Raw genomic sequence first — 26266 nt, forward strand, 5'->3', positions numbered from 1 at the left:
ATACATATTTCTAAATAATCAAATAGGTTGAACTAACAAGGCAGTAGTCTTTTTCTAGGGTTTTTAAACCAACATTTTATGTGTCTGTTCCTTGTACAATCATTCTATGATCATGGTATGACTAGAAGTGAGGAATATCTAAAGATGCTTCCTATCCCCAGTTTCACAGAATACAATCCAAAAGCTGAACAAAAAGGGTTACAGGAGGAAAAAGGGAATGCAAGGGAGGAAATAATACTGTTTTCTTGTACTCCAATACAAGCAGGTAATACAACCTCTTAAGAATACAACCAGGTAGTGCAAGACAGTAAAAGAATAGAATCCACAGTATGAGTAAAGCACCCATGGAGTGGAGCTTGTCACAACAGCTATGCACCTTTTCTACTCTGATCTGTAAATCTAATACTAATACATCTCCCAGTTTCCTCTGCAGGCATATGCAAAAACACTAAAAATGTTTCCAGTACAGGTGACAGTTTGGAGGCAAAATGCATTAGCTGAAATGGGAGTGGTTAATGCATGTCCCATGGGGCTGGAAAGTCACCATGCACCACTGGTCAAGAAGGATGACCATGACAGAGCAGACTGGAAGGGCTTGTTACAGAGATGAAGACCAGCAAGGTGATAGGTAATGGCCTGGTGTCCAACAGTGACACAACATTTGACTGTCAAGTATTCCCTTGCCAAACTAATTCATCCTCCGGAAAAATGATCAAAAGAGACACTTTAATACAGTACTAAATTAATAAAATAAGCCTGACCATCTGCTGCCATCTCCCCCAGGACCTCTCCTCTTTCACACCCCATATTTTCTCTTGCCTTTGCTTCTGAAAATCATTAAAACAAGGGAACAAACCCATCTAGCTTCACTGTTTCTGCCACATTGCATTATTTTAATTAGAGCAACAACAGAATTATAACAGAAGATTAGCGTTTCAACATAAAATATCAGAATCTGGAAATTTTTGTTTGAAATGTATACTTTTTGCTTTCTACTTTTCCCACTGTATATGCATAAAAAATACACACATGTATACAACTAGCATCCTCTCTCATAGTCTGGTCTAATGTATCACCACATCATTGTCTACACACAACACTGTCTTCGTGAATCGGAATAGCTACTGATAAACAATGATGAACACAAGTACTGATGCAGCAAATCTGTGTAAAATATATGTATCAAAGAACTGAAAGACAGACGTTGCTGGCGATTTCAAATCAATATATGGAAACCCTTATAACATTCTAGCTGCCATGCATCTCTACTCTCATCACAACATAGCTCTTCCTGTCAGTAATACTATGTGAAGTCTTTCCCCAAATGACTTTCTACATATGTTCACGGTACTTTAACATTATAATATGATTGAGCCTTCTCTCATCAGCAGTTAGAATTACAACATTTGTGAACAGTAAACCATTACATAGTGGGATCAGCCAATTGCTGCAGGAAAGAAGAGACTCAATGGAATTATAGAATTTCAGAAATTGGAGGGAATGTTTTAAAAAACTATCTACACAACCAAAGTAACAATGCTATTGTAGAGTTGTGTCATTCTGAATCCCTTATTTCATGTTGGGATGCAAGTGGATGCCTGTCCAGAACACTGTGGTGCTGAAGTGCAGAAGTGAAAGGGTCAGGAGCTTGCACAAACATAAACCAGTATTTAGATAATATATAACCTGCTTTTCAGATTGGAATTCTCAAAGTGGGGTACAAATAACTTTTTTTTTAAAAAAACAATACCATGGGGAAGGAGCAAATTAAAGGGAAGTCAGAAATCTATTAGCTGTTTCCCTTCTGGCTGCTCTGCCAGCTCTTTGACCTTGGAGAGCAGTGCCAACCTCCCATAGACACTCACCTTGCTCCTCTGCAGTGCCAGGTCTGTCCAGAATAAGTCAGAAACCATCCATGATTTGATTCTGGATGAAGGGGCAGACCTTGTATGTATCACAGAGACTTAGTTGGGGGAGGCTTGTGGCCCAGAATGTTCCCAGCTTCTCCCTCCAGGGTACTCTGTTGAGGAGCAGGGGCAGGGGCGTGGGCGGGGAAGTGGCTATAAGCATAGCCTCTCCCTGACCAGGATCCCTGTTGAAGTGTCTGACCATATTGAATGAGTTTACCTAAGTTTGGCGACCAGGAATAGACTGGGACTTCTGTTGGTGTACCGATCACCCCGCTGCCCGATCAAGTCCCTAACTGAGCTGACAGACTTGGTCTCAGGTTTGGCGTTGGAGTTCCCCAGCCTTGTAGAGCTGGGGTACTTCAATGTCCACTTTGGGACCAATTTGTCTAGGGCAGTTCAGGAATTCATAGCGGCCATGACAACTATGGGCCTATCCCAAAGGGTCTCAGGACCGATGCACATTGCTGGTCACATGATTGATCTTGTCTTTCACTCTGATCCAAGTGGTGTTCCGTGGGTGGGGACTCCTGTGATTTCCCCATTGTCATGGACGGACCACCATCTGGTTAAGTTTGGACTCTTAGTCACACCCCACCTTCACAGGGGTGAGGGGCTCATTAGAATGGTCTGCCTGAGAAGGTTATTGGATACAATAAGGTTCCAAGAAGCCTTGGAGGAATTTAGTGTTGGCTCTGCTGATGATCCTGTTGATGCCCTGGTGGAGAATCGGAACAGCAAACTCACCAGGGCAGTAGACATGATCGCTCCTAAGCATCCTCTCCGACCTGCTTCAGAATTGGCCCCTTGGTATACGAAAGAACTATGGGGGCTGAAGCAACAAGGTTGATGACTGGAGCACAAATCCAACAGATTACAACACTGAGCACATTTGAAGATCTATGTTCTGGCAATATAGGCGGCAAAGAAACTATTCTTTTCAGACAGTATTGTGTCTGCAAGTTCATATCCAGCAATATGGGCTGAAAAATTGTTGTTGTTCATGGTTGTGAGAGGGCTAGTAAGTGCCCCTCCTCCCTTGAATCAGAATTTGGAACCATCTAATACCCGCTGTGACATGTTTAATGAGTTTTTTGTGGATGAAATCTCTTGTATTCCAGCCAAATTGGATTTAGACCCCACGATTACTACAATGTCCAGCGACTCCTCTTATGTGGTTAGGCTGGATCAGTTTCTGTTTCTGACTTGTAAGGATATGGACAAGCTGCTTGGAGTGATGCAGCCTACCACATGTTCTCTTGACCCTTGCCCGACATAACTAATACTATCTGGCAGGGAGATTGTTGCAGAAGGACTAGTAGAAATCATAAATGCTTCTCAGAGGGAGGGCAGGATGCCTTCTTGCCTTAAGGAGGCATTAATTAGACCACTTCTAAGAAGCCTCTCTTGGATTCCTTAGAGTTGAGCAACTATAGGCCTGTCTCCAACCTTCTGTGGTTGGGCAAGGTAATTGTAAGGGTGGTGGCCTTCCAACTCCAGGAAGTCTTGGATGAAATTGATTATCTAGACCCATTTCAGACTAGCTATTGGGTGGGCTATGGGGTGGAGACTGCCTTGGTCGGCCTGATGGATGATCTCCAATTGGGAATTGACAGAGCGAGTGTGATTGTTGGTCCTTTTGGATCTCTCGGCAGCTTTCGATACTATCTACCATAGTATCCTTCTGGAGAGTCTGAGGGGGTTGGGGGTGGTAGGCACTGTTTTGCAATAGTTCCACTCTTACCTCTCGGGCAGATTCCAGATGGTGTCCCTCAGGGACTGCTGTTCTTCAAAAACTGAACTTCAGTATGGTGTCCCTCAGGGCTCCATATTGTCTCTGATATTGTTTAACATCTACGTGAAAATGCTGGGAGAAATCATCAGGAGATTTGGTGCTGGGTGTTATCAGTATGCTGATAACAGCCAAATCTATTTCTCCATGTCAACATCATCGTGAGATGGCATAGCCTCTCTAAATGCCTGCCTGGAGGCAGTGATGGGCTGGATGAGAAATAATCCAAATAAGCTAGAGGTATTTACTGTGCGGGGTTGGAAGCCAGGAGATTATTTTGATCTGCCTGTTCTGGATGGGGTCACACTTCCCCAGAAGGAACAGGTAAGCAGTCTGTGGGTGCTTCTGGACACAAAGCACTCCCTGGTGTCCCAGGTTGACACAGTGGCCAGAAATGCCTTTTATCAGCTTTGTCTGAGACATCAGCTGCGTCTTTTTCTTGAGATAAATTACCTCAGAACTGTTGGATATTCTCCGTGGTGAGAGAATCCCTTTTTCATTATAGCAGAGTGCACAGAGGCACAACAGAGTGGAATTTGCTTAGGCATACGTGTATGCTGAGAGTAAAGTAACTTGGAGCCAATTCATAGTTTCAAATCAATATATAAGGCATTTATTAAGGAACTTCATTCTAGATAGGAAAGTGAGGAGTTAGGATCTCTAATCTATCTATCTAGCTGGATGCAGATGGATTCTGCATCTTCTCTGCACACATGGTGCAGGGAGAGAAGCTTGCCATGTTGCAAGGTAGAAGGGCAGGTAGGAAAGAGAGAGAGGAAGGAAGTTAATCCCTAAGAGTACCAATCTACATTTCAAAGGGATAGTGTCAGAGCAGTAGAGAAGGGATGACCAATGTCTTGACCCTCTAGCCCTCTGACTCACTAGTCTGCCCCCCACTGTCTGAGACGAGACAGCGCAAAGTCCTTAACTTCCAACAAGAACAGTAGTACATCTGCTGGTCACCTCCAGACCTAATTACTACAATGCACTCTTTGTGGGGCTGCCTTTGTATGTACTCCGGAAACTGCAGTTAGTCCAGAATGCAGCAGCCAGGTTGGTCTCCGCGTCATCTCGGAGAGACCATATCATTCCTGTTTCAAAAGATCTACACTGGTTGCTGATAAGTTTCCAGGCAAAGTACGTTTTGGTTATAACCTACAAAGTCCTAAACAGTTTGGGCCCTGGGTATTTAAGAGAACGCCTTCTTCGCTATGAGCCACACCGTCCATTAATATCATCTGGAGAGGTTTGTCTGCAGTTGCCACCGGCTCGTCTGGTGGCTACTCGGGGACAGTCCTCCTCCATTGCTGCCCCGAGGCTGTGGAACACACTTCCTGCTGAATTAAGAGCCTCCCCATCTCTTACAACTTTTAAAAGGGCATTTATTGAGCCAGGCTTTTAATTAGATTTTGTTTTAATTGTGTTTTTCATAGTTTTAACATTTTAAATTTTAAATTGTTGTAATGTTTTAACCTTTTTATCTGTTGTTTTTATTGTTTTGTTGTAAACCACCCAGAGGCTTGCGTTTTGAGAGGTATACAAATGTATTAAACAAACAAACAAACAAACTGCAGATTTGGTTTTTTAAAAAAGCTGCAACTAGCCACAGAACACATGCCTAAAAAGAACAACTTTGTGCTTCAGTTTCAATCTGGCTTCTGCCATCAATCACATGCTATATAGGTTCAGTTCAAAGATGAAAGTTCCTCCTAGATTTGTCAAACTGTGACAAAAAGAAAATTTCAGAGGGCCCAGTATCCCTATTTTAGCCATGGTCACTAGCCTAAAAGACAGAGGAACCACCAAAACATTTGTCACATCAAGTCCTGAGGGGTGGGATCCGGTAAACAGAGGAAGATATACGGTATACAGAATAAGATATTCACTCAGGTATCCTGGACCCAGACTGTAGAGCACTTGAGCACTTAAGGACTTGCCCCTTAAAAAGAGTTTAGTTTACCCACAATGTACATTCATATCATCTATATAAACCCTGGGACCACTTCTGTGCTCCCAGCCCATGACAAGATATGTCGTCATGATATATTCATGACACTGAATGTGCAGGAAAGCGTTCAGTATTTATAGCCCAGGTGGCAGTAGGACAATCACTATTACCTAACATCATTCTAATTGCTATTACCTGATATCACAATTTATTCATAATGATTATCCTGTAGCTTTAGGTAGGCAGTTGAAAATCAGTCCTGGCTGAAAACTATCCTGGGTTTTTTAAATTTTCCCAATGCAATGAAGGAAAACTTTCCTTCCTTCCTTTGTCATATGTGTGTTAGCTTATACACCTCTGGACTGGATGTAATCACTCACCCAGTGCCCAATCAGCACCAGTCACATTCTCTCAGCCTATCCTACCTAACAAAATAAAATGGAAGATGCTGTGTACACTGCCCTCAGCAATTTGGAAAAAAGATGGGGAAATAATAGAATGCATAAAAGAAAGGAGTGCCAGATAGATACCATTGTCAAATAGCTGCAATTCAAAGCAGATTTGGTGATCTGTGTGAAAACATCTTTCCTCCTCCTTGCTATACTGACAGATATAATGATATGTACCATTAACACCCAGCACATAACTATCAGTGGTAGAAGATACATGCATTTCAAGAGGAACTTGAAACTCATTTTGTTTCATCTTCTCCTTAATCTCCTGATGAGCAGCCCTATATCAAGTGATCATATGGAAGGGATTGGATTGGATTGTTTTGACATTACACAAGTAAATCAGAGGCCTCTGAGAGTCTGTGTAAATAGTTAGGGTAGCAGACTATATTGAGATATTAAGGTAACAGACAATATTAAGATATTTATGAAGTATCCAAGAAATATTAACAGATTTATCCAGACAAAAATGGTACTCTACTTAAAATCAAAATCCATTTATTTATTTATTTATTTATTCATTCATTCATTCATTTATTCAATTAAAGTGACTATGAGCAAAGAAATAAGAACTTTCAAAGGTGTAGACAATGATGCTTTATGAGGCAGATTACGAATTCCATAAGCATTGTGTGGAAAGGGAAAACCTGCAAGTGCCAGAAGTAATGGTTGGACTTTTGCCAAAGCCGATTTGGGCTGCTGGAGCAGAACACAGTAAAGCACATAAAGGAGGAGGAAATAAAACGAAGGCTTCACCTTTCATGACAAAAGAGCTCATGTGGAAATAAGCATGTCAGGGTTAGGAAAGGAAAAACTACGCTCTTCCAAAAATTAGTCTAATGCAAGGAGCAACTGGTCTGTCATACAATGTGCAATCAATGGGAACAAAAAACTGTGGGTTAGAAACAGTCCTCCTAAGCAGTGCGACTGCACACACAACTAAGTCCAACCCCCTGCACAGATATCACAGAGAGCCGCTCACGTTAATCTTGCACTCGCGGCTGCTGGGAAGTCACACACACACACACACCCGCCGCTCTTTTGCCACCACAAATGTTCCTCTGCCTGGTCCTTCCAATGCTGTTTCTTCTGTGGCGGCTGCTCCTGAGTCTTCCCTTTTACCGCCACTGCCCCCCGCCTATGCAGCTGCTGCTCCCGTCCCAAGACCCACCCACCCCGACATCTTTCCCACATCGCAAGATCGAGGGAATACCTCCTCCATCCGCCACAGCAGAGCCCACATGTAGCAGAGTCATGACCAGCTTTCTTTCGCTTCTAAAAACAGTTGGGGGGTGCATTTTGAGCAGAGGAGGTATTCCCTTGATCTTGTTGCAGAAAGAGCCCACACGGTGATGGGGGAAGGGGCGGGGACTCAGGGTAGGAGGAGGACCCAGCAGCAGCAAAAGGACAGAAAGCAGCAGCCACGGAGGAAGTGGCACAGGGAGGACCGGGGAACTAAAAGAGCAAGATTGATCCCCAACTAGGGAGTGAAAGCAGTGTAGCTAGAGGAAGTGTAATTTTAATTGTAAACTGCCCTGAGCCATTTTGGAAGGGCGGTATATAAATCAAACAAACAAACAAACAAAATAAGTGCGTGCGCGGGCAGAGAGGGAGATGTGTGGCTTGGGGATGGAAAGGAGTGTAGTGAGAGGGAGAGAGAGAGAGGGAGAGGGAGAGAGAGAGAGAATGTGTGTGTATGGAGATGCATGAGATGGGGAGATGGGGATGGAAAGGAGTGTAGCTATAGGGACTGGTGGTGGGGGAGGTAAAAAAGAGTTAAGCTATGGTGTATTATTAAGCTGTGGTGGTCCAACAATGTTTAACATACTTTGCATACAAACTTCTATTTCAAAACTTTAAGTAGGGTGAAAACATGCGCGTGCACACAGACATTTTTCTAAGCCAATTTTCCAAGTTTGGGGTTGATTTACATGGTATAAGATCCTTTTATTATAATTAAAGTGCACTAGTATAATCAGCTTTTAAACTGCAACAAATTATAAGAGGTAGTGTCAGTGTAATACATTTCCCCATTTTTTAGATTTCCTACAAAAATGATTTAATTTTGTACATTGTACATACACTGACAAAGTCTCAAATTCAATAACTCAATAGAAGTCCTACTAAAATTAAGTAGTCCTTCTGAGTAACTTCTGAGTAGCAATACAAAGTATCTTAATCTGGATACCAGCCATCTTGTGTTTTCTCTATCTAGAGTAAACTGTGATCCAGATTTTAGGAACAAAAGAAATGTGTATACGTTTTCAGACACTAAATCTTAAACACTGATAACCTATAAAGATGGTTAAAGAGCGAAAATTCTGAATCCTGTATACAATTATACTAAATATACGTGTCCATTCCTATCCTGCTGTGGTCAACAGCTGATGGGCCCCATCTAAACCAGGCTCACAAACGACAGTTGAATATCTGATAGAATAAGCAAATTCATCCAAAAATGGAGCAAATTTTGGAAATTAAATTCCTCTTTCTGCCAGAACTTTTCCTTTTAAATATGACTAGGCCCTATATTCCTACTAAGTTTAATGAGTTATCTTTATATATGATTACTGCTGCTAGGATTCTCTATGCTATTAACTGGCGTATTTCGAATATCCCATCTTTAGATTATTGGTTTCTTAAACTATGGGACTATGCCTCTATTTCTAAAGTCACTGCTTATATGAGTAATACCTTTAGAGAGTCATTTATGCTGGTTTAGGAACCTTTTATTAACTTTAATATTCAACAAGGTCATCATTTATCTTCAAGATCAGGGTTTTATTTGTAGTTTGTTTGGTACATCTACTGTAATTATTCTTGAACCTCGGCCAGTGGAGAGTATAAAATTTTTTTGTCTTCTTTCTCCCTGATCTCTGATTTGCTTTATAGTTTTTATTTTGTCTTATATTTCAAGAGATGTAACTATGTTTTACTCTGCTTTTTATTATTTTAATAAACTTATAAAAATCTTAAATTTTTTTAAAAAAGAATATCTGATAGAATAACCTTCCCATTATAGGTGCTGAGGCAAGATTGGGAAGAAGATACCAAATGCCAGAAGCCAACTATTCTAGGCAAGAGAGCACAAGTAATCAACACCCTTGCCTTTCTTATTACCCTTGCATATCCCCTTGCCTCAAACAATTCTCTTGTCAACCAGGATCTTTTTATGCGGATCCATGGCCATTTTAATATTAGATGGAGTGTTCCCATTTTATGCTCAGTGCAATGCCAAACACCTGATCATGGATCCATTAGAGCAGTAGCGCCAATACAAGTATATTGCTTATATCAGTCTAATAAAACACAAGGTTATATCAAGTGTTGTACTTTAAGGCTCTTGGTCACTTTGTTGCAACAGTTTCACAGAGCTAGTCCTGTGAGAGTTATTCCAGACACTGCCAGCATTAGCAATGAGCTGTACATTTAAAACAAACTGGTGACCTATATTTTAAGATAATTGGAGTCCCAGTAAGGCTGATCAAATTACTTTATAATAAATCCCAGACTTGCTGCCTCAGAAGATCTAGCAATACTTATCCCAAATCTACTTGTCAGCAGTTTGGCCACTTTTACTAGCCCACCCAACATGTCTAAGACCAACATTTAATAGTTTCCACAATGATACCAAGTTATTGTGAAACTGGAACTAACGTCAGATTGAGTAGTTTACACCAACATGCAAAAACAAGAGTAGTGTGGTCATCATGGCTACCTTAGCCTGCTATCTATAGACAGCAAAATGCCATTGAGTGGGGAAGGCTTACAGAGGACTCCCAGACAAACTGAAAGACTGAAATAGACAATAAGGGCTTGAGAGACCACCTTAATAAGTGCAGGAGCCACTGCAGTTTGGATCCTTCCAATGCCTCTCCCGAAAGTTTAGGTCATGAGAAGGAGAGCAGGAGTCTCCTTTCCCTGCCCAGGTGACCCCTTCAAGGAACTGAAGCAATGCTAGTGGAGAAAGAAGCATTCTGTATGCGATCATTTCTAGGCCCATTGTTTGAAATGTAAACTGCAGTGGGAATTCCAAGTGCTAAAGGTGAGTGGATTTTGTCTACAATTATATCTGAGTTCTACAAAGAGACTGTCAAACTCAGCAGATAAGTATTATCTAATGTTGAAAAACGTACATACATCCTAAGCATGCCTGTGCCCGTTTCAAGGAGATCCACTGTATTATGAGAGGGCATAGACATTTGCCTATAGACCATCTCACTAATATTTGACTATTAGCTTGTTTAAGGAAATAACAGTCTTACCACTTCTGGGAGCAATTTAGTTGCAAGGTCATGGATGGCTTTGATCACTATACATAGAGAAGACAGAAGAAATATCACACCCAAGATGACACAGGCTCTGTAAACAAGAGAGAGAAAGTTTATTATCATCATTTAAAACTATATGTGCTGTGATTGATGGCAGAACCGTCTGCCCAGACTGATCCCAGAACACAATGTTTACAGAATGACATTTTCTAAAGGATTAACTTGCCTAAAATAATGAAAGTGGAATATAGAATAATAGAATCTAAGAACTGAAAGAAACCTTGGGGTCCCTTGGTTCCCTGCTCAGTGCAGAAAATTGCTACAGCATCACTCACAGATGACTGTTCCCCTCAGATCCTTATGTTGTGGCACAGCAGGGAAATGCTTGACTAACAAGCAGAAGGTTGCCGGCTCGAATCCCCACTGGTATGTTTCCCAGATTATGGGAAACACCTACATCAGGCAGCAGCGATACAGGAAGATGCTGAAAGGCATCATTTCATACTGCACGGGTGGAGGCAATGGTAAACCCTTCCTGTATTCTACCAAAGAAAACCATAGGGCTCTGTGGGCGCCAGGAGTCAAAATCAACACTTTACTTTGAAGCACAATTACCGCCTGGAACTCCAGGTTTTAACCAGAAGGATAATGGTTTAAACCTGGGACCTACCTGTAAGCTACCTAGGTCTGTGTGCATTCAGGGAGTTCTTTACCCAGCAGGCTTTACCTTGAGTTTTCTGCAAGGCTTTATGGCAAACTCAAAGTTGTCCCCAAAAACCAATGCCAAAAATGGATTTTTTTTAAACCCTAGATATAAATCGGGCTACACTTTAACGCACAGTGAAAAATCTGGATATTGTGTGAAGTGCTCCCTGATAGCTTTCAGGGACTTCAGGGTAAATCTGCCCAATATCTGAACACACACCCTCCATTTCGGAGAAGATGCGAGCTAAACGACTTAAAAAGCCCTGTGTACCTCAGAGAACAAAATCTAAAAAGGAAACGTGTGTGAGTCTGCCGTTCCGCCTGGCTGCAGCAGAGGAAGAGGGGCGACAACATAGCTCATTCAATGGTTCATCTGGGACCAATTGCCATATGGTCCTCCTCTCCCAGAACTCTTTCCTCGATGGCCATCAAATCTTATCATCATGAAACTTGCAAGTGTTGGTACCTGAAGTAGCTTGTTTTAGTCTTCCCTCTTTCATTCTGTTTCCTTTTGTACCCATATTTACCTGAATAGAAGACTCTGAATTTAAGATGACTTCCTGATTTCTTACATCAAAGTACTTGGAAAAAACCTAGTCTTGTTTCTATTAGACTGCAATGCTGCATGCAGGGCCCATGCAATTTTTTAATTCTTTGTAAGTGATTAGAAAGTGATGATGAGATGGTGGTGGTGCTAAATAATTCCTATTATAAATAAAAGTTTTCATATTTTTCAGCATGTGGAAGTATATAGTGATTTCATAGAATTAAGCCTTTTGCAAACCAGCAACATTTTTCATATTCCAGCGTCATATTCTGGATTGGGGCATAAAATAGAATCTGAGCCTGTGTTGTGGAAACCTAATCTATCCCAGATTAACTGCTAGTAGAAGTCACTTTAGGTAGTCCTATGACAAATAACCCTATGTAAACAAAACTGGTTACCCAAACGTTATGAATAAGGATGTGCACAAACTAAGGTTTATGTACAGGTTCAGCACCACGAGGAGGGGGGCAGGATATTACTACTATTAGTTTATTTTTTTAAAGGAGAGCAGGTCCTTACCTGCTCTCTGCCACCACATACAGCTTCCTGCTGCAGTGGCACTTGGCCCAACAACCCCTCTCACAGAGCCAGCATACGCTTGGCATCCATGCATGTGTGGGTACTATTTGCATCATCAGCAACACTAAGCTGACCAAACAAACGGTGCACGTGCAGATGGCATGTGCATGCTGGTGCCATGCGTGCTTGGGCCAAGCTGCATCTTCTCTCTCTCTCAGCTTCTGCTCCCCGCGGCCCTGAACAGGTTCGGATCTTTCTGAACTGTTTCAGTGCTAAGCCTGTGCCCAAACCTCAGTTCGTACACGTCCCTAGTTATGAACATCCCCCAGACTATTCAGATAAATGATGCTGTATTATTCACTCTGTAACCAGCATGTGTTTTCTTTATTACAAGAAATAAAGAAGCAGCATTTCTCATCTAGCATGCAGCATCTTGTCACCTATCAGGATCACCGTCTGAGGCTGTTATAATTAGCACTGCTGTGTGCTGCTATTTTTACCCTGTAGACATCAGCTAATATGGTGGCTTGGAAGAACACACAAAATTCGCCTCAAACCCATTAAAGAGGCCCCAGAAGAGTCAACAAAGTTCTGCCAAGTTTAAAACTTAGTCATGACATACTGACGGCATTTTTGGCACAGCCGATTCAGAAACGGAGACAAAGTGCCTGAACATAGAGTGCACATGCTAATGAACTCAAGGTGCTAAAGTTATGAGTAGTTGATCTACAAGAAGACTGGCTTGGCAATCAATCAAACAAGATTGCAAGTCACACTTCTCACTGTTGACAGCAGAGGAAGGTTACAGATAACACGGCTCCACTGATACTGAATATCTGACGTCCTGCAAGTGCCAACATCCAATGTAAAGTTGTCCATTATGGTGATATTGTCCCCTTTAATCCACAGGGCAATTGGGGAGTCAAACAAAGCTTTAAAAGGAGACCTTTTTTATCCGCAGTTTCACAGATCATGGTTTCCTGTATTCACGGATGGTTTTTTTCTTTATCTGCAGCAGGAAATATAGGCGAATTTTGCCTATCTGCAGTTCCCAAGTAGCCAGAAATGACTTCCAGTGTCATTCCCAGTCACCATTTTGTGGCTCTTTTTAAAAAATTGGGAGGAAAATACTCATAAAATTTTGAATGAATTTGGGGTTTTAGGGGGCCTTGCTGGAGAACATGGTAATGTGCTTTCTTCCTCTTATTTCTGTTCCCCTGCTTTTTTGGCCCCTTTTTTACACATGAGAAACCTAACCCCTGGATTCTCATAGGGGTAAGGTTTCTTTATTCGCCATTTCCATATTCATGCTTACTGGCAAGAATGGAACCCCCACAAATAAAGAGGGCCAAGATATTATTCTATATGAAAGGAGTTCTCAGACCCCAGAACTGGGTCCCCAGATGTTGTACTACAATCTCTATCACCCCAGTCACAATGGTCAAAGAAGCCCTACTATACCAAAAAGCATCCTTTGCAACATTCCACCACTTCACCAACCTCTCGATACAGGCTCCTGTTGCACTAAGTCCCTATAGAAACACCTAAACCAAATAGTTCCTCCTGATTCATGCAGCCAAGTCCTGGTAATGCATGCCAAACTAGCATTAAACCATACACAACTAGAAATCTTGTATGGCACAGGTCAATTAGGTACTTTGCAGTATCAAGTGCCTCCTTCCCTCACAACCAAATTTTTCCCTCACAATGACATACTCTCATTTACTAGCCTCCCTCTCCTCAGACCAGTCATTCACCACTGATTACCAACTGAATAAATCAGCACATCATAAACAAAACTGACACCACAGTCAGTTATTTTCACCCAGCAAAAACCCAACCTCCAACCTGAAGTGATGTCCTGACGATTACACACTACATAGTAATAACAGATATGCTCAGGTTCTTTTATTACTGTGCCCTAGATGCAGACTGTAATAAAAATATTATCTAATGCAAATCATAGGAGTGCAGAGAGATAACAGCATCATATTCCTCAAGCATAAACTCTATCGCATGTTGCAAGCCATATCATGGGCGTTTACTGTCCAAGAAGAACCTGCTGCCATGGTGCAGCTCCTGCAATATCTGCCCAGTACCCCCCAGGTGTAAGTGGGGCCTGCTGCTAGTACATGATCATGTGGGTTTCTAGAAGGGTGAGACACATGGGAGAGAGTGAAGCACACTGTTCAAAGATTAGAATTGGTACAACCATAAATTGGTTGCTTGGTATGTTGTTCATGAGGCAAAGCTGCCTCCTTCCACCCAAAACAGTTGGAGATTTGTGTTTGCCCAGCATCTGGTCTCATTCGATTTGCTACTCTAAAGAGAGCTTTTACATGATGCATACCCTGCCTTTGCAGTGCCCATTACGAGACCATGCAGTCACAAAACTGACACATAAGCTTGTCGTAATAGCTTAAACTGCAAGCAGAGTACTATTTTCAGGAACAAATGGCCTCGCCTCAAAACACATTTGCATACTGTGAAATCAGCAAATTCACACTGTGAGCCAGATGTTTTCTGATTCTGATGCCCTCACTAGCAACTTTAAAGGTTTGATATACTGCTGTTCAGTATCCCCATGCTCCTGCAGGAGCTAGAAACTCCAGTTTTCTCTGACATCAGCAGTCTTTAGCCAAAAGAAATTACACCCTAGGGAAAGACAGAAAAGTGTTTCCTCAACTACATTCCTTATAGATCAGCTGTAAGCCAGCCTGATAATTCATCCATCATGGGAACTGGAATCACCATAGCGAATTTCCCATTCTTCACCTGCCTGCTCCAGCATGTCACTCACTTCCCTCATCACACGACTCATGGAAACGGTAGCATTTGTCTGCAAAGAGAAATTCTCCAACCATGATTGCAATGTGTTTCCGTGATCAGCAGCCTGGGGTGATCCAAACTACAAGTCATGGAAGCACTTGCCACCATGGTTGGGGAGCTTCCCTTTGCAGACAAACACTGCCATTTTTTGTGAGGAGCATGACGAGAGTAGTGGTAAGCGGAAATGCCAAGTCACTGTTAGCACATGTAAATGTGAACAGGATTTTTAAAACAAACATCTGAAGGGGGCTTATTTCTACATGAAATGGTTTAGTTGGATATAAAAAAGGAAGGAAATAATAGCTAAAAGGGAAGTGTGGGTTTTGGAACTACAGAAGGCAGGCAATTAAACCACACCAATACTATGACTGCTACTACAGAAAATGCATATCCATTTTTATTTAGTGGAATACATTCACCTCAGACAGGGTGAAATAGTAACAACGAGACATATCCTATCCTCACTTGGATGACTCAGCATTCATTCATCACATTCAGCTGGGGCAGCATTTTTAAAAAAAATAATGCGCTGGCCGTGAATTTCTGCAGTCATGAAAAATTCATAGCTTTTATACCTATGGTAGAATATCTTAATGGTTGAAGCACATCTCTCTCTTCTGAGTGCACTGATTTCTTTCTGCACTGCAGTGGGAATATTTTACAGGATGCTACATTGTTCCAAACCAATCTGCAAACAAAAACCTGTCAAAAATTAAAAACTGTATGCACAAAAATATAAGAGAAAATTTAACTTACATTTTACAATGTAAGCACTTTTATATCCCAGCTTTAATTTTATGTCTAATATCTCAGACTTCCAATCTAAATAAAATGGAAGCATGCCAATTACTATCTACCAATAGTTACTCACCTACTTTGCGACAACTGCAAGAGAGCATTAGCGCAGTCTGCTAAGCAAAACCAAATTCATTCAGAAAGTGCTACGCACACAATTCTGCAAGTTAAATTAATTGTATATTGGAAGCTATGCAGTCCTAACTATGAACAAAAATAAGAAAAAATCAACCTTCTCTCGATCTACCTCTTAACTGATGCCATTAGATTCTTTAAAGTCCTGTCTGATTATGCCTATAGCTTTACAGATCCTATGTGTCTTGGGGAGTTCCATTATTTATTTAACATATATTTATACCGCCCAAAATTTACATCTCTGGGCAGTTCACAACAAAAAGAAAAAGTTAAAATGTTAGTCTTTTTAAAAGGACAAATTAAAACATTGGTTAAAATAAGTGACAAGAAAAAGTTAAAACATTATAAGAATTTAAAAACTTAAAATAATCTTTTAAAATAAATTTAAAACTATTAAAATGGTATTTAATTAAAGGCCTGTATTTAAAGTATTTAATTAAAAGCCTTTAATTTTAAAGACAAATTAAAATGTGTCTTTAAGGATTTTTTTAAAATTGTCAGAGATGGGGAAGCTTTTATTTCAGCAAGGAGCATGTTACAAAGCATCGGGGCAGCAACTGAGAAGGCCCGTCCCCGAGTAGCCACCAGACAAGCTGGTGGCAGCTGCTCCTCTCCTGATGATCTCAATAGGCGGTGGGGTTCATGCCGATGAAGACGTTCTCTTAAATACCCAGGGTCCAAGCCATTTATGAATTTATAGGTTATAACCAGCACCTTGTATTTTGCCCAGAAACTTATCAGCAGCCAGTGTCGCTCTTTCAATACAGAAATAATATGGTCTCTCCGAGATGACCCCGAGACCAACCTGGCTGCCACATTCTGAATCAGCTGTAGTTTCTGGACTACATATAAAGGCAGCCCCACATAGAGCGCATTGCAGTAGTCCAGTCTGGAGATTACAAGCATATGTACCACTGTGCTGAGGTTGTTCATCTCAAGAAACGGACACAGCTGGCGCATCAGCCAAAGCTGATAAAAGACGCCTCTGGCCACCGCCTCAACCTGGGAAACCAGGGCGAGGCCCAGATCCAGAAGCATCCCCAGACTGAGCACCTGTTCCTTCTGGGGAAGTGTAACCCCATCCAGAACAAGCAGATCAAAATCATCTCCCAAGTTTTGACCCCGCACAATAAGTATCTCCATCTTATCTGCATTCAGTCTCCGTTTGTTATCCCTCATACAGCCCATCACCGCCTCCAGGCAGGCATTTAGGGAGGTTATGCCTTCTCCCAATGAAGTAGACATGGAGAAATAGATTTGGGGGTCTTCAGCATACTGATATCACCCTGCACCAAATCTCCTGATGATCTCTCCCAGTGGTTTCATGTAGATATTAAACAACATCGGAGACAATACGGAACCCTGACGGACACCATATGAATGTTCAGTTTTTGAAGAAAAACAGTCCCTGAGGGACACCATCTGGAATCTGCCCGAAAGATAGGAGCGGAACCACTGCAGAGCAGTGCCCCCCCCCTTTCCCAAACCCCTCAGACACTCCAGAAGGATACCATGGTCGATAGTATCAAAAGCTGTCAAGAGGTCCAAAAGGACCAACAGAGTCACACTTCCTCTGTCAATTCCCAATTGCAGATCATCTGTCAGGCCGACCAAGGCAGTCTCCACTCCATAGCCCACCCAAAAGCCAGTCTGATAGGGGTCTAGATAATTGGTTAATATCATTTGAGGAGCAGCTCGAAACAGTAGGTCAGTTTTTTTTTATAAGTAGCACTGCACATTAGACCCGCTTCCTTTGTTAGGGATGATTTAGACATAAAAAACATTTGTTAATTCTGTAATATCTGGGGGCTGACATGCAGACTAGTGCTCACAGGCATTGTTTTACTTACTTACGAAATAGAGGAGACTTTTATCTCTCTCTCTCTCCTTCCCTCTGAAGCCCACGGGTCTCCCAAAAATATGTCTTTGAGTGTCATGCAACCATTGGGGGCATATTTTTGGAAAGGCACAGTGGACTTCAAAGGGAATAACAGCTAGCTGAAAATGACTCATCCCTGCAGCACCAACGCAGCTTTATTCTGAATGTCAACCAAGGAAATCTGTCACACGTACGCCCTATTATGCTCAACACTCATATGATTGTACAGTTTGTAAAGATACAAATTTGTACACAGATATAGCTATTCACACTATGTTGAATGCAGGTAGAGCATTACACTTGCGATCTGTACCATGCATTTGAGAGACCTATACCCAGGTTCACTTTTAAAAGAACACAACTACTGTCACACAAAAATAAGTACAAGTGTACCAACATCTGTACATTTGTACAGCCCTATTCAGTCTGAATAGGGCTAATCTTTATTCTTATACATCCTAATCCAAACCTGAGGTAGAACTAAAAAATCTGCATATCAAATGTGTCAAATGTCCTCCAACACTGCCACATCACCAGTAGTTATCAGTAGATTTTTACATTTATCTTGAGCAACTTGATGTCCATTAAACATGAAACATTTTTAATTATGTCAAGCAAAATTAATCACAGTCATATTTTTAGCGAAGCATATCCAGTATAGAAATTCTTTATTTACAGGCTCCTAAACATTTCCCCAATTACAACGCCTGAGAGCTGGCCTTTTTTTCAGCCAATACTGCAGAATGGTAACCAAAGTATTTGGTCATTCAGAAGTTCCAAGCACCAAGATAATAATTCTTCAACTTTTACTCTAATAGCAGCCTATGTAATAGGAGTTATCTGTAGAAAGAATTCTGCTCTTACAGCAGACTAGACTCCTGGTAGTCACTAATTCTATACTGAACTATATGGAAGGTAATGGAGAATTTCAGATCATCAAGGCTGAGAAAACTGGAACAGTCCTGTTTGCAATCAAACCATACTCGGTTAATTTCAACTGCAGCACTATTCAGATTCCCAAACAGTGAAATGACACAGGCTATCTAACATGAAATTTCTTTTCCAAGATAAAACAGTTTGTAAGAATCCAGAGGTTAGTGTGTACCATTAAAATGGAACCAAATTTTATTAAACCCTCCGTAACAGCGTTTGTAAGTTTAAATACTGCTATTACCACCCTTACATGGGTTTCCCAATCTGTCCATTTTAAAATATTTAATTTATACTAGCCTACTCGCACAGAGCATCTGTGCGCTCTTTGGGGCCAGCTGCTCCCTCCTGCACCACACTCTCTTGCCCTCCCTTCCCCTCCCTCCTGCCCCACTTTCTCTTGCCCTTCCTCCTGCCCACTCTCTTGCCCTCCTTCCCCCTTCCTCCTGCCCCACTCTTGCCCTCTCTCCCCTTCCCTCCTGCCCAACTTTCTTGCCCTCCATCCCCTTCCCTCCTGCCCCACACTCTCTTGCCCTCCCTCCCCTGCCCTCTCCCCTCTCTTGCTCCCTGCCCTCTCTTGCCCCCTCCCCCTCCTGCCCCACACTCTCTTGCCCTCCCTCCTTCTCCCTCTCTCTTGCCCCCTCCCTCTCTTGCCCCCTCCCCCTCCTGCCCCACACTCTCTTGCCCTCTCTCCTGCTCCCCTCTCTCTTGTCCTCCATCCCCTTCCGTTCCTCTCCTCCTCCCCGCCCCCACACTGTGCATCTTACCTCAGTGGGTGGCAAATAGGGAACCTTCTCCCAGGCGGCAAAGTCCCACCACCCGTTTCCCTCCCACTCCGGCCTCCAACAGGAGCTGGGGCTTTGCGCCGTTGCCTGTTTCCCACTCACCCCTCTCGCCGGCGCCTACTCTGGCCGTCCTGACTCCTGCTGCCGGCACCACCTCCCACTCCACAGGCAGGCCTCTCACCCTTTTGGTGGCGGAACTCTCGCAACCTGTCGCGAGAGTTCTGCCGCCAAATCCTGGGCATGTATGCCGGCTAAGCGAATTAAATATATAGATTTTATTGTTCAATTTTATACTGCCCTTCATAAGGCATCCCAAAGCAGTTTGCAAAAGTTAAAATACAATAAAACACCATAAAAATCACATTTAAAACCTTAAAATCAGTCAAACGGTAAAAACCATAACACTAAAAAAACAAGTCATACAAGTGTAGCCAAATTACTGTATACCATAACCCAACATCATCTTTTTTTTTCCTGTACAAGCACTATCAGGAAGGCATTTTATTTTTGGTGAATGAATTCCTAGTGCATCTCAAAGAAAGTGCTGCATACATGACATTGTTTACTAACAGTCACTTGAGACACCACGCACAAATTGACACATAGCAACTGGCTCCAACAGAACTGACAGGTCAAAAAGCCTTAATATGTACATTCTGAACTGGAAATAGAAATTTTCACATTTAAAAAGGTTATTTCCTTTCAAAGCTTGAGGGTGGCGGGGTGGGGAGAGAGAACAGTGCAAGAAGCTTGGGAATTTGTAGATGCCTGGCCTTTCAACAATTACAGACACTTGCTTGAAAGCATATGGAATTGATAGGTTTCAATAGCACAAGAAATGAAAGGAGTGACTTGAGTTGATTGTGGCAAGAGATTTCTATCCCAAGACACAAAAATTTATGTCTGTTTGAATGTCTCACTATTTAGGAATCCCGGGTATGTGAGTTGGGGGGTAAGAACCTAACAGTTCTTAGAATACAATCCATTGAAATCAGAAGAGTTGCTTATAACAGTTAAAAAGTTGAGAATGCAGAGTTCAGTCAGTCTTACACTCATGATAGGAAAGACAAGCTACCTTGTGCCAACTGCATCTCTCTGCCATGGTTAACACATCACATGGAGGGAAACTACTTTTCCAGAGAGGAGAGCTGGTCTTGTGGTAGCAAGCATGACTTGTCCTCTTACCTAAGCAGGGTCTACCCTGGCTGCATATGAATGGGAGACTAGAAGTGTGAGCACTGTAAGATATTCCTCTCAGGGGATGAAGGTACTCTGGAAAGAGCAGAAGTTCTCTCCCTGGCTTCTCCAAGATAGAGCTGAGAGAGATTCCTGCCTGCAATCTTGGAGGAGCTGCTGCCAGTCTGTGAAGACAATACCTGATCTAACCCTACGAACTTCAATCTAATCATTCCAGTAGGAAAACTGCAAGTTTAGGGTTAGGGTTAGCTCCAAGACATGAACATTGTGCTAACGCTAATGGCAGTAGAATCATGAACAGAGTAGAATCATGAACAGAGTCCTGCATTTCATGTCCACGAAGAGCTGGAATACCACTTTTTTGTAGAGGGTTCCCTTTCCCCATAAGTTATACTCATGGTGGTACATGTAGAGCAAAATGTGACTGTATGGAAAGTTGCCTTCATCTCTTTGTGAGCTGACACAGAATCTTCGCTATGCTATCATCAGTGCTCATTCATTCCTGCCTCTAAATAATGTTAATCACTTTCCTACTCGCATAAGCTTATACAGCAATTTTGTTATAAATGTATGTTGGAGTACATTTCTCTAGTCTAACCGAGAACAAGCTGTGGTTTATATAATTTAGCGGCTGTAAAATATCCATTGTGAGATGCCTCCCTGTCTAATTATCACCCCGTTGGCTTTCCAGCAAGTAGAAAGTAGTGACAATATGTCTAGTTGGGTATATAATAAAGCTCTTGGTAATTACTATTCTCAACTCAATCTGCTCCGAGACAAGTCGGGGTGTGGCAACAGAATCAAGGATTAAGAAAAAAATTAGTGATGCATGCAAAAACAATCTGTACAAATGTTTTCACTTAAACCTGCCAGTACATAGATATCACTTTGCCTTCCTCCTCTCATGCACTGCATTTAGTTAAGATGTATTTCAGATGCAGTTGGAACCAATTTTAGCAGCCTTCTGCAAAGTTAATTAGAATAGTCACTGAACTGTGATGACACCCTGCTGAATAAAACAAGATGGTCGATATCAGTCAAATAACTGGCTGCCAGGCTGAGTAAGCTTGTGGGTATCTTATAGTTTAGTTGTCAAGAGTGCCAGAAGAGCAGACACTGTTCTCTTTTTTAAACATATGAGACATTAATATTAATTTTAACAAAACCAGGATATCATTCTAATTAAAAAGGAATATCCACATTTTCCACACAGATTGCTTATGTTGTTTTTACTGTTTTTCTGCTATTGATTCCGTCGTTAGAAAGATATAATCCAGATTGAAATTAGAATGATTAGAAAAATTATAATCCAGATATCATTCCTCCTAGCAACAACTTGAGTGGTCAAATACCATATCAGTGTAGATGCAAAACTGGGCCATCCAAAAATAAGGTAGTCCTTTCTACATACTTGGGGACTTTCCAAGTACACAGGGGAGAGTGTGTACGTACACACACTCTCACTCTCTCTCATGGGGGGAGGGGGAGACTATTTTTAAAAATAAAAACCCAGAACTAGCCAAAGACTTTTGATCTTCCAAGACCTTCAGAGTGTTAAGGTTGTCAGTAAGGGCGAGCAAGAACAAGAGCAAGAACTGGCTTGTCTGAGCCCCCAAAAAGCTTATAAGAAGTAGTTAAAATACATAGGCTCAAGTGCTACAGGCTGGTTGGAAGCACTGTTAGCTTGGGTTTCATTGCAGCACTTTGTAGGAAAGGCCACTTGAACAGATGCAATACCAGGCAAAGTAATATCTAAGGTCCACAAAACTTGTTTTGTAATATCTAAGGTCCACATGTTACAGTCACTGGGTAAAAGGACCCTCACAACTGCCCCTGTGGAGTGACTCCTTCATATATGTTTCTACACACACATACATGCATAAAACGAGGTTTATGTTGCTTGCCACCTGTAAAGCACATATGCTTTACACACAGGTATAGGCTGCTGAATGACTTGCCATCATCATCTTAGAAGTGTTAAATAAGTATTCTCAGAGTTCTCTCTCTTCAAGAGCAAGCTAAAGGTTAGGGATGTGCATGAGCTGGTTCGGCACCTCCTCTTGGAAGCACCAAACTGGCTCAAGTGCCAGCATTTGAAACAGCTAGACGCAGCGGGGAGCGTTGCCTTTAAAAGTTGTTAAGGAGCTCCTTACCTGCTCTACCTGGCCCCACTGATCTTCTGCAGCAGGCACCTACTTTGCAAACGCCCATGTGGGGCTGTAGCACAGCAGCCTCTGTGAAGTGTGGGCACGCACCTAGCCAGCACACTGGGGTGAGCAGATAAGGAGATCCTTACCTTTTTTTTTTTTTTTTTTAAAGAGAACCACTCCCCACCTCACCAGAGGGTGTACAGATGGCTCATGCACATCCCTTCTAAAAGTATTCTTCAGTGGGATCTGATGTATGTTTCCAGCCTCGAAATCATTTCTAAAGTCTTCAGTTATAAAAGTAAATGTTATCAATGGTTATCCAACTTGTTTTGATGCTATATTTAGGAATCTTGTTCAATCCTGCTCAAAAATGCAGATGATTTTTGCTATCAACCAGACCGCAATGAAGTCCACTTAACTAAGAATTTTTGGACCTAACATCAAGTAACCTAGGAATGCAGAATATTAATCCATTCTCTTCAGCTGTCATAAGCCTTTGGGAAAAATTTTCACACATTTTCTCTCTTTTAAAGGAATCATTTGATTTTTATACAACAAAATTAACCATTAAACCACTGACAATGAAAGAACAATGCCACTGAAATCTGCATTCTGGACTTGGAAATATGGATCTCAGCGGCTTAAAATGCTTTTCTAAATTCCAACCCCAAGAACTTATCTAGCTTGGATTTCAATCCATTCAGCTTCCTTGGTGCTTTGACAGTGCGAAGGAATGGAGCATCATCTCTTTCCCCCTTCTTTCCCCAAGTACACTGCATCTGCCAACAGCATTTCCCAATAGTCCATCCACCTGGAAGGCAACATATCCGACACAGGAACAGATGGCAGAGACTTTCCTCCTTTCTCCTGATAATGGAGACCAAAAAAAGGCAAGTAGAGAATAAGTGTGATGAAGGATTGGAGAAGGGAGAAGCAACTGGAACTGGGTACAATACTACCCACAAAAATATAACCATTCTGAATTAGGCTTCAGTGAGCTATCAACTCTTCCTTCCAAGTTTACTCAAATGTCAGAATATGCTGGTAAGGAAGCTGCCTTCCAATAGTCAGGCTGGGCAGACTAAAGTCAATAGCTCTGCTCTTTATGCCAAATGAACCAAGTATAATTAAACAAATTGTGGCCTATTATTCATCCTGCTCTGTGCAATGGTTTCCCTTTTTCTTCCCCATTCCAGTTTCAGTCATACACACCACATTCAAAATATGACTCACAATTACAAAAGGCATTAGACATCAACATTAATGAACAGGGCAGACACACTGGATTTGTGATCCATTACACTAACTTCTGATATACCCTACTCACTCCCTGAATAATATTAAGTTCCCCTTAAGGTACAAAATCATTCTTGACTCATCCAATATTTTACCAATTATTCCGCACCACCAAAAATTTATGCTATATGTTCTAGAAACATACATCCTAACATGTGGGTGCACAAGCAAGATGGTGAGATCTTTTTAATTTGTGTAGAGCCAAGAAAGTACTGGGAGCTTAGTGCTCAGCTCTATGTAGTCAACTGGTGAAGACAGCATGAAAAAAGAAAGATTTGCTCTTGGGCAGACTTCAAATTTTTCATCTCTGTACAATTCTTAAGAACTAAAAATAGCCATGAGTACTTACATGTATTCTCTGTGCGCTGAATGTACAGCAGCTGCATTGCTGTAGCGCCACAAAACTATCACTGATGACAACACATCCAAAATGGCATCAAACTGAAAGAGATACGTAAGCATATGGGTTTGGGGAGCTGCTAAGTCAAGCTGTTCTTAAAGCAAGAATTTATCAGTGTGCTCTGCGGCCATGGAGCAGCTCTATAGAAGTGTTTTAAATAAAAGTAAGTCAGCATGTATTTTTAAAAGCTGGTTTTTATTAGCAGAGAATAGACCTTACTGAGTCAATCAAAGAACTGAAAAGTTTTTTTTCCACCTGTAACCCACCAATACGATTCCTTTTATGCTAGAATAAGTGCCTAATTCAAAAGCAATTCCAGTTAAGCATCCTCTGCTTTGTAAAACATGGCACCAGTTTCTTGAGTCCTTGTGTATTCACATTTTGCCAGGATTAGAGACATTTTCAGGCATATGATCCCGACAGCAACCCATTAGAGTTCAGATTGCAGTCCAGTCTGTTGGGCAAGAATGATATACTTTTTGAAAAAGCTCTTAACAATGGGCAGTAATCTGGACATTTGTAGAACCATCCATAAGATGAATGGTTTGCAATAGACATACCCATGTAAGGAAGGGAACCATCTCAATGAAAAGCAATATTCAGCTTAACATATAGTATTTTAATCTACCATAAGATTTAGACATGCTTAAGAAAGCAAGATTCTTCGAGGTCAGCATTCTGTTTCCAACAAGCAGCCAGTCAGACACTAAGTCAGCATTCTGTTTCCAACAAGCAGCCAGTCAGACACTAAGGTAATTGGCTTCTGCTATTGTTTATTTCCAAAACCCACTGGCTGACATCCTGACTACTGAAACATCAATGCAATGGAAGTACCACCAGTGGACCACCAATGCTTCCGAAGCGTTCCAAATTAACATTTCACCGAGAGGGTAGATTTCATCAACTTCCCTTTCTCCCTGGAAGCCCTATGTGTCACCCAGAAATATGTTCCTGAGAGCTGTGCAACCCTAGAGACATTTTCTGGATAGCACAGAACACTTCCTGGGCAAGGGCAGGTTGTCAAAATTTGCCCCCACCACTGAACTTACAGTGGAGCCAGGTTACTTGGATTTTTACAGAGCACTGACACCTCCCATTGCATTGGTGCTTCATTAGTCAGGATATCAGCCAGTATTCAGAGATCCCAACCTGTACATGCAAACGTTAGTTAGATATTGTGGTTAATAGCTGTTGACAGAGCTAGACTTCAAGAATTTGACGAATCCATTTAAAAGCCATCAGAATTAGTAGCCATCACCATATCTTGTACTGCAATACAATGAACACTGGGAAATGTTGGCAAAAATGTCTTGAGTTGGTGTCTTAACAAGACGCAACATAAACAGAGACAATTATTCCTTTGATGCAAGACATCAACAGGGCAACTTCACTTCTCATTCTTCCCTTTAAATCAAAATTCTTTTACTGTTAACTAATAGCCTTTGTGAACAATAACACCTATGTATAAGGAATAAATGGTGATCTGATTTCAGAGGGCAGCCAATGTACATTTCAGTCATGCGATTACTTACAGCAAATCCAAACGATGACGCACTGTACCTCATTACGGAGACAGCTAAAAGAAAGAAGAAATGCTTTTTTGATCTCTTTGTTAACAGTAGTTGAACAAAGCTACACTTTGAACAGCAATACAGAAATACATGTTCAACCAACAAAAACTCATAGAATTCAGTGTTTGTATAGGTACCGCTCTGAGCTTCCATAGGCA

The 26266-nt window shown here is 41.6% G+C and overlaps 1 protein-coding gene across 4 annotated transcripts in view; it reads right to left on the reverse strand.

The window, feature by feature from the left end:
* The window catches only part of TMEM163 (transmembrane protein 163), a 141004-nt gene that overhangs the window by 33208 nt on the left and 81530 nt on the right, over nucleotides 1-26266 (reverse strand). For all 4 annotated transcript variants that reach the window (XM_053253701.1, XM_053253684.1, XM_053253695.1 and 1 more), the window contains 3 exons: nucleotides 26070-26113; nucleotides 24487-24578; nucleotides 10365-10461 (listed from right to left, as the gene is read on the reverse strand). In XM_053253701.1, coding sequence (XP_053109676.1) covers nucleotides 10365-10461; nucleotides 24487-24578; nucleotides 26070-26113 — 233 coding nt within the window. The remainder of the gene's footprint in view (nucleotides 1-10364; nucleotides 10462-24486; nucleotides 24579-26069; nucleotides 26114-26266) is intronic.

Source organism: Hemicordylus capensis, chromosome 1 (assembly GCF_027244095.1).
Source record: "Hemicordylus capensis ecotype Gifberg chromosome 1, rHemCap1.1.pri, whole genome shotgun sequence".
NCBI classification, from domain to species: Eukaryota; Metazoa; Chordata; class Lepidosauria; order Squamata; family Cordylidae; genus Hemicordylus; species Hemicordylus capensis.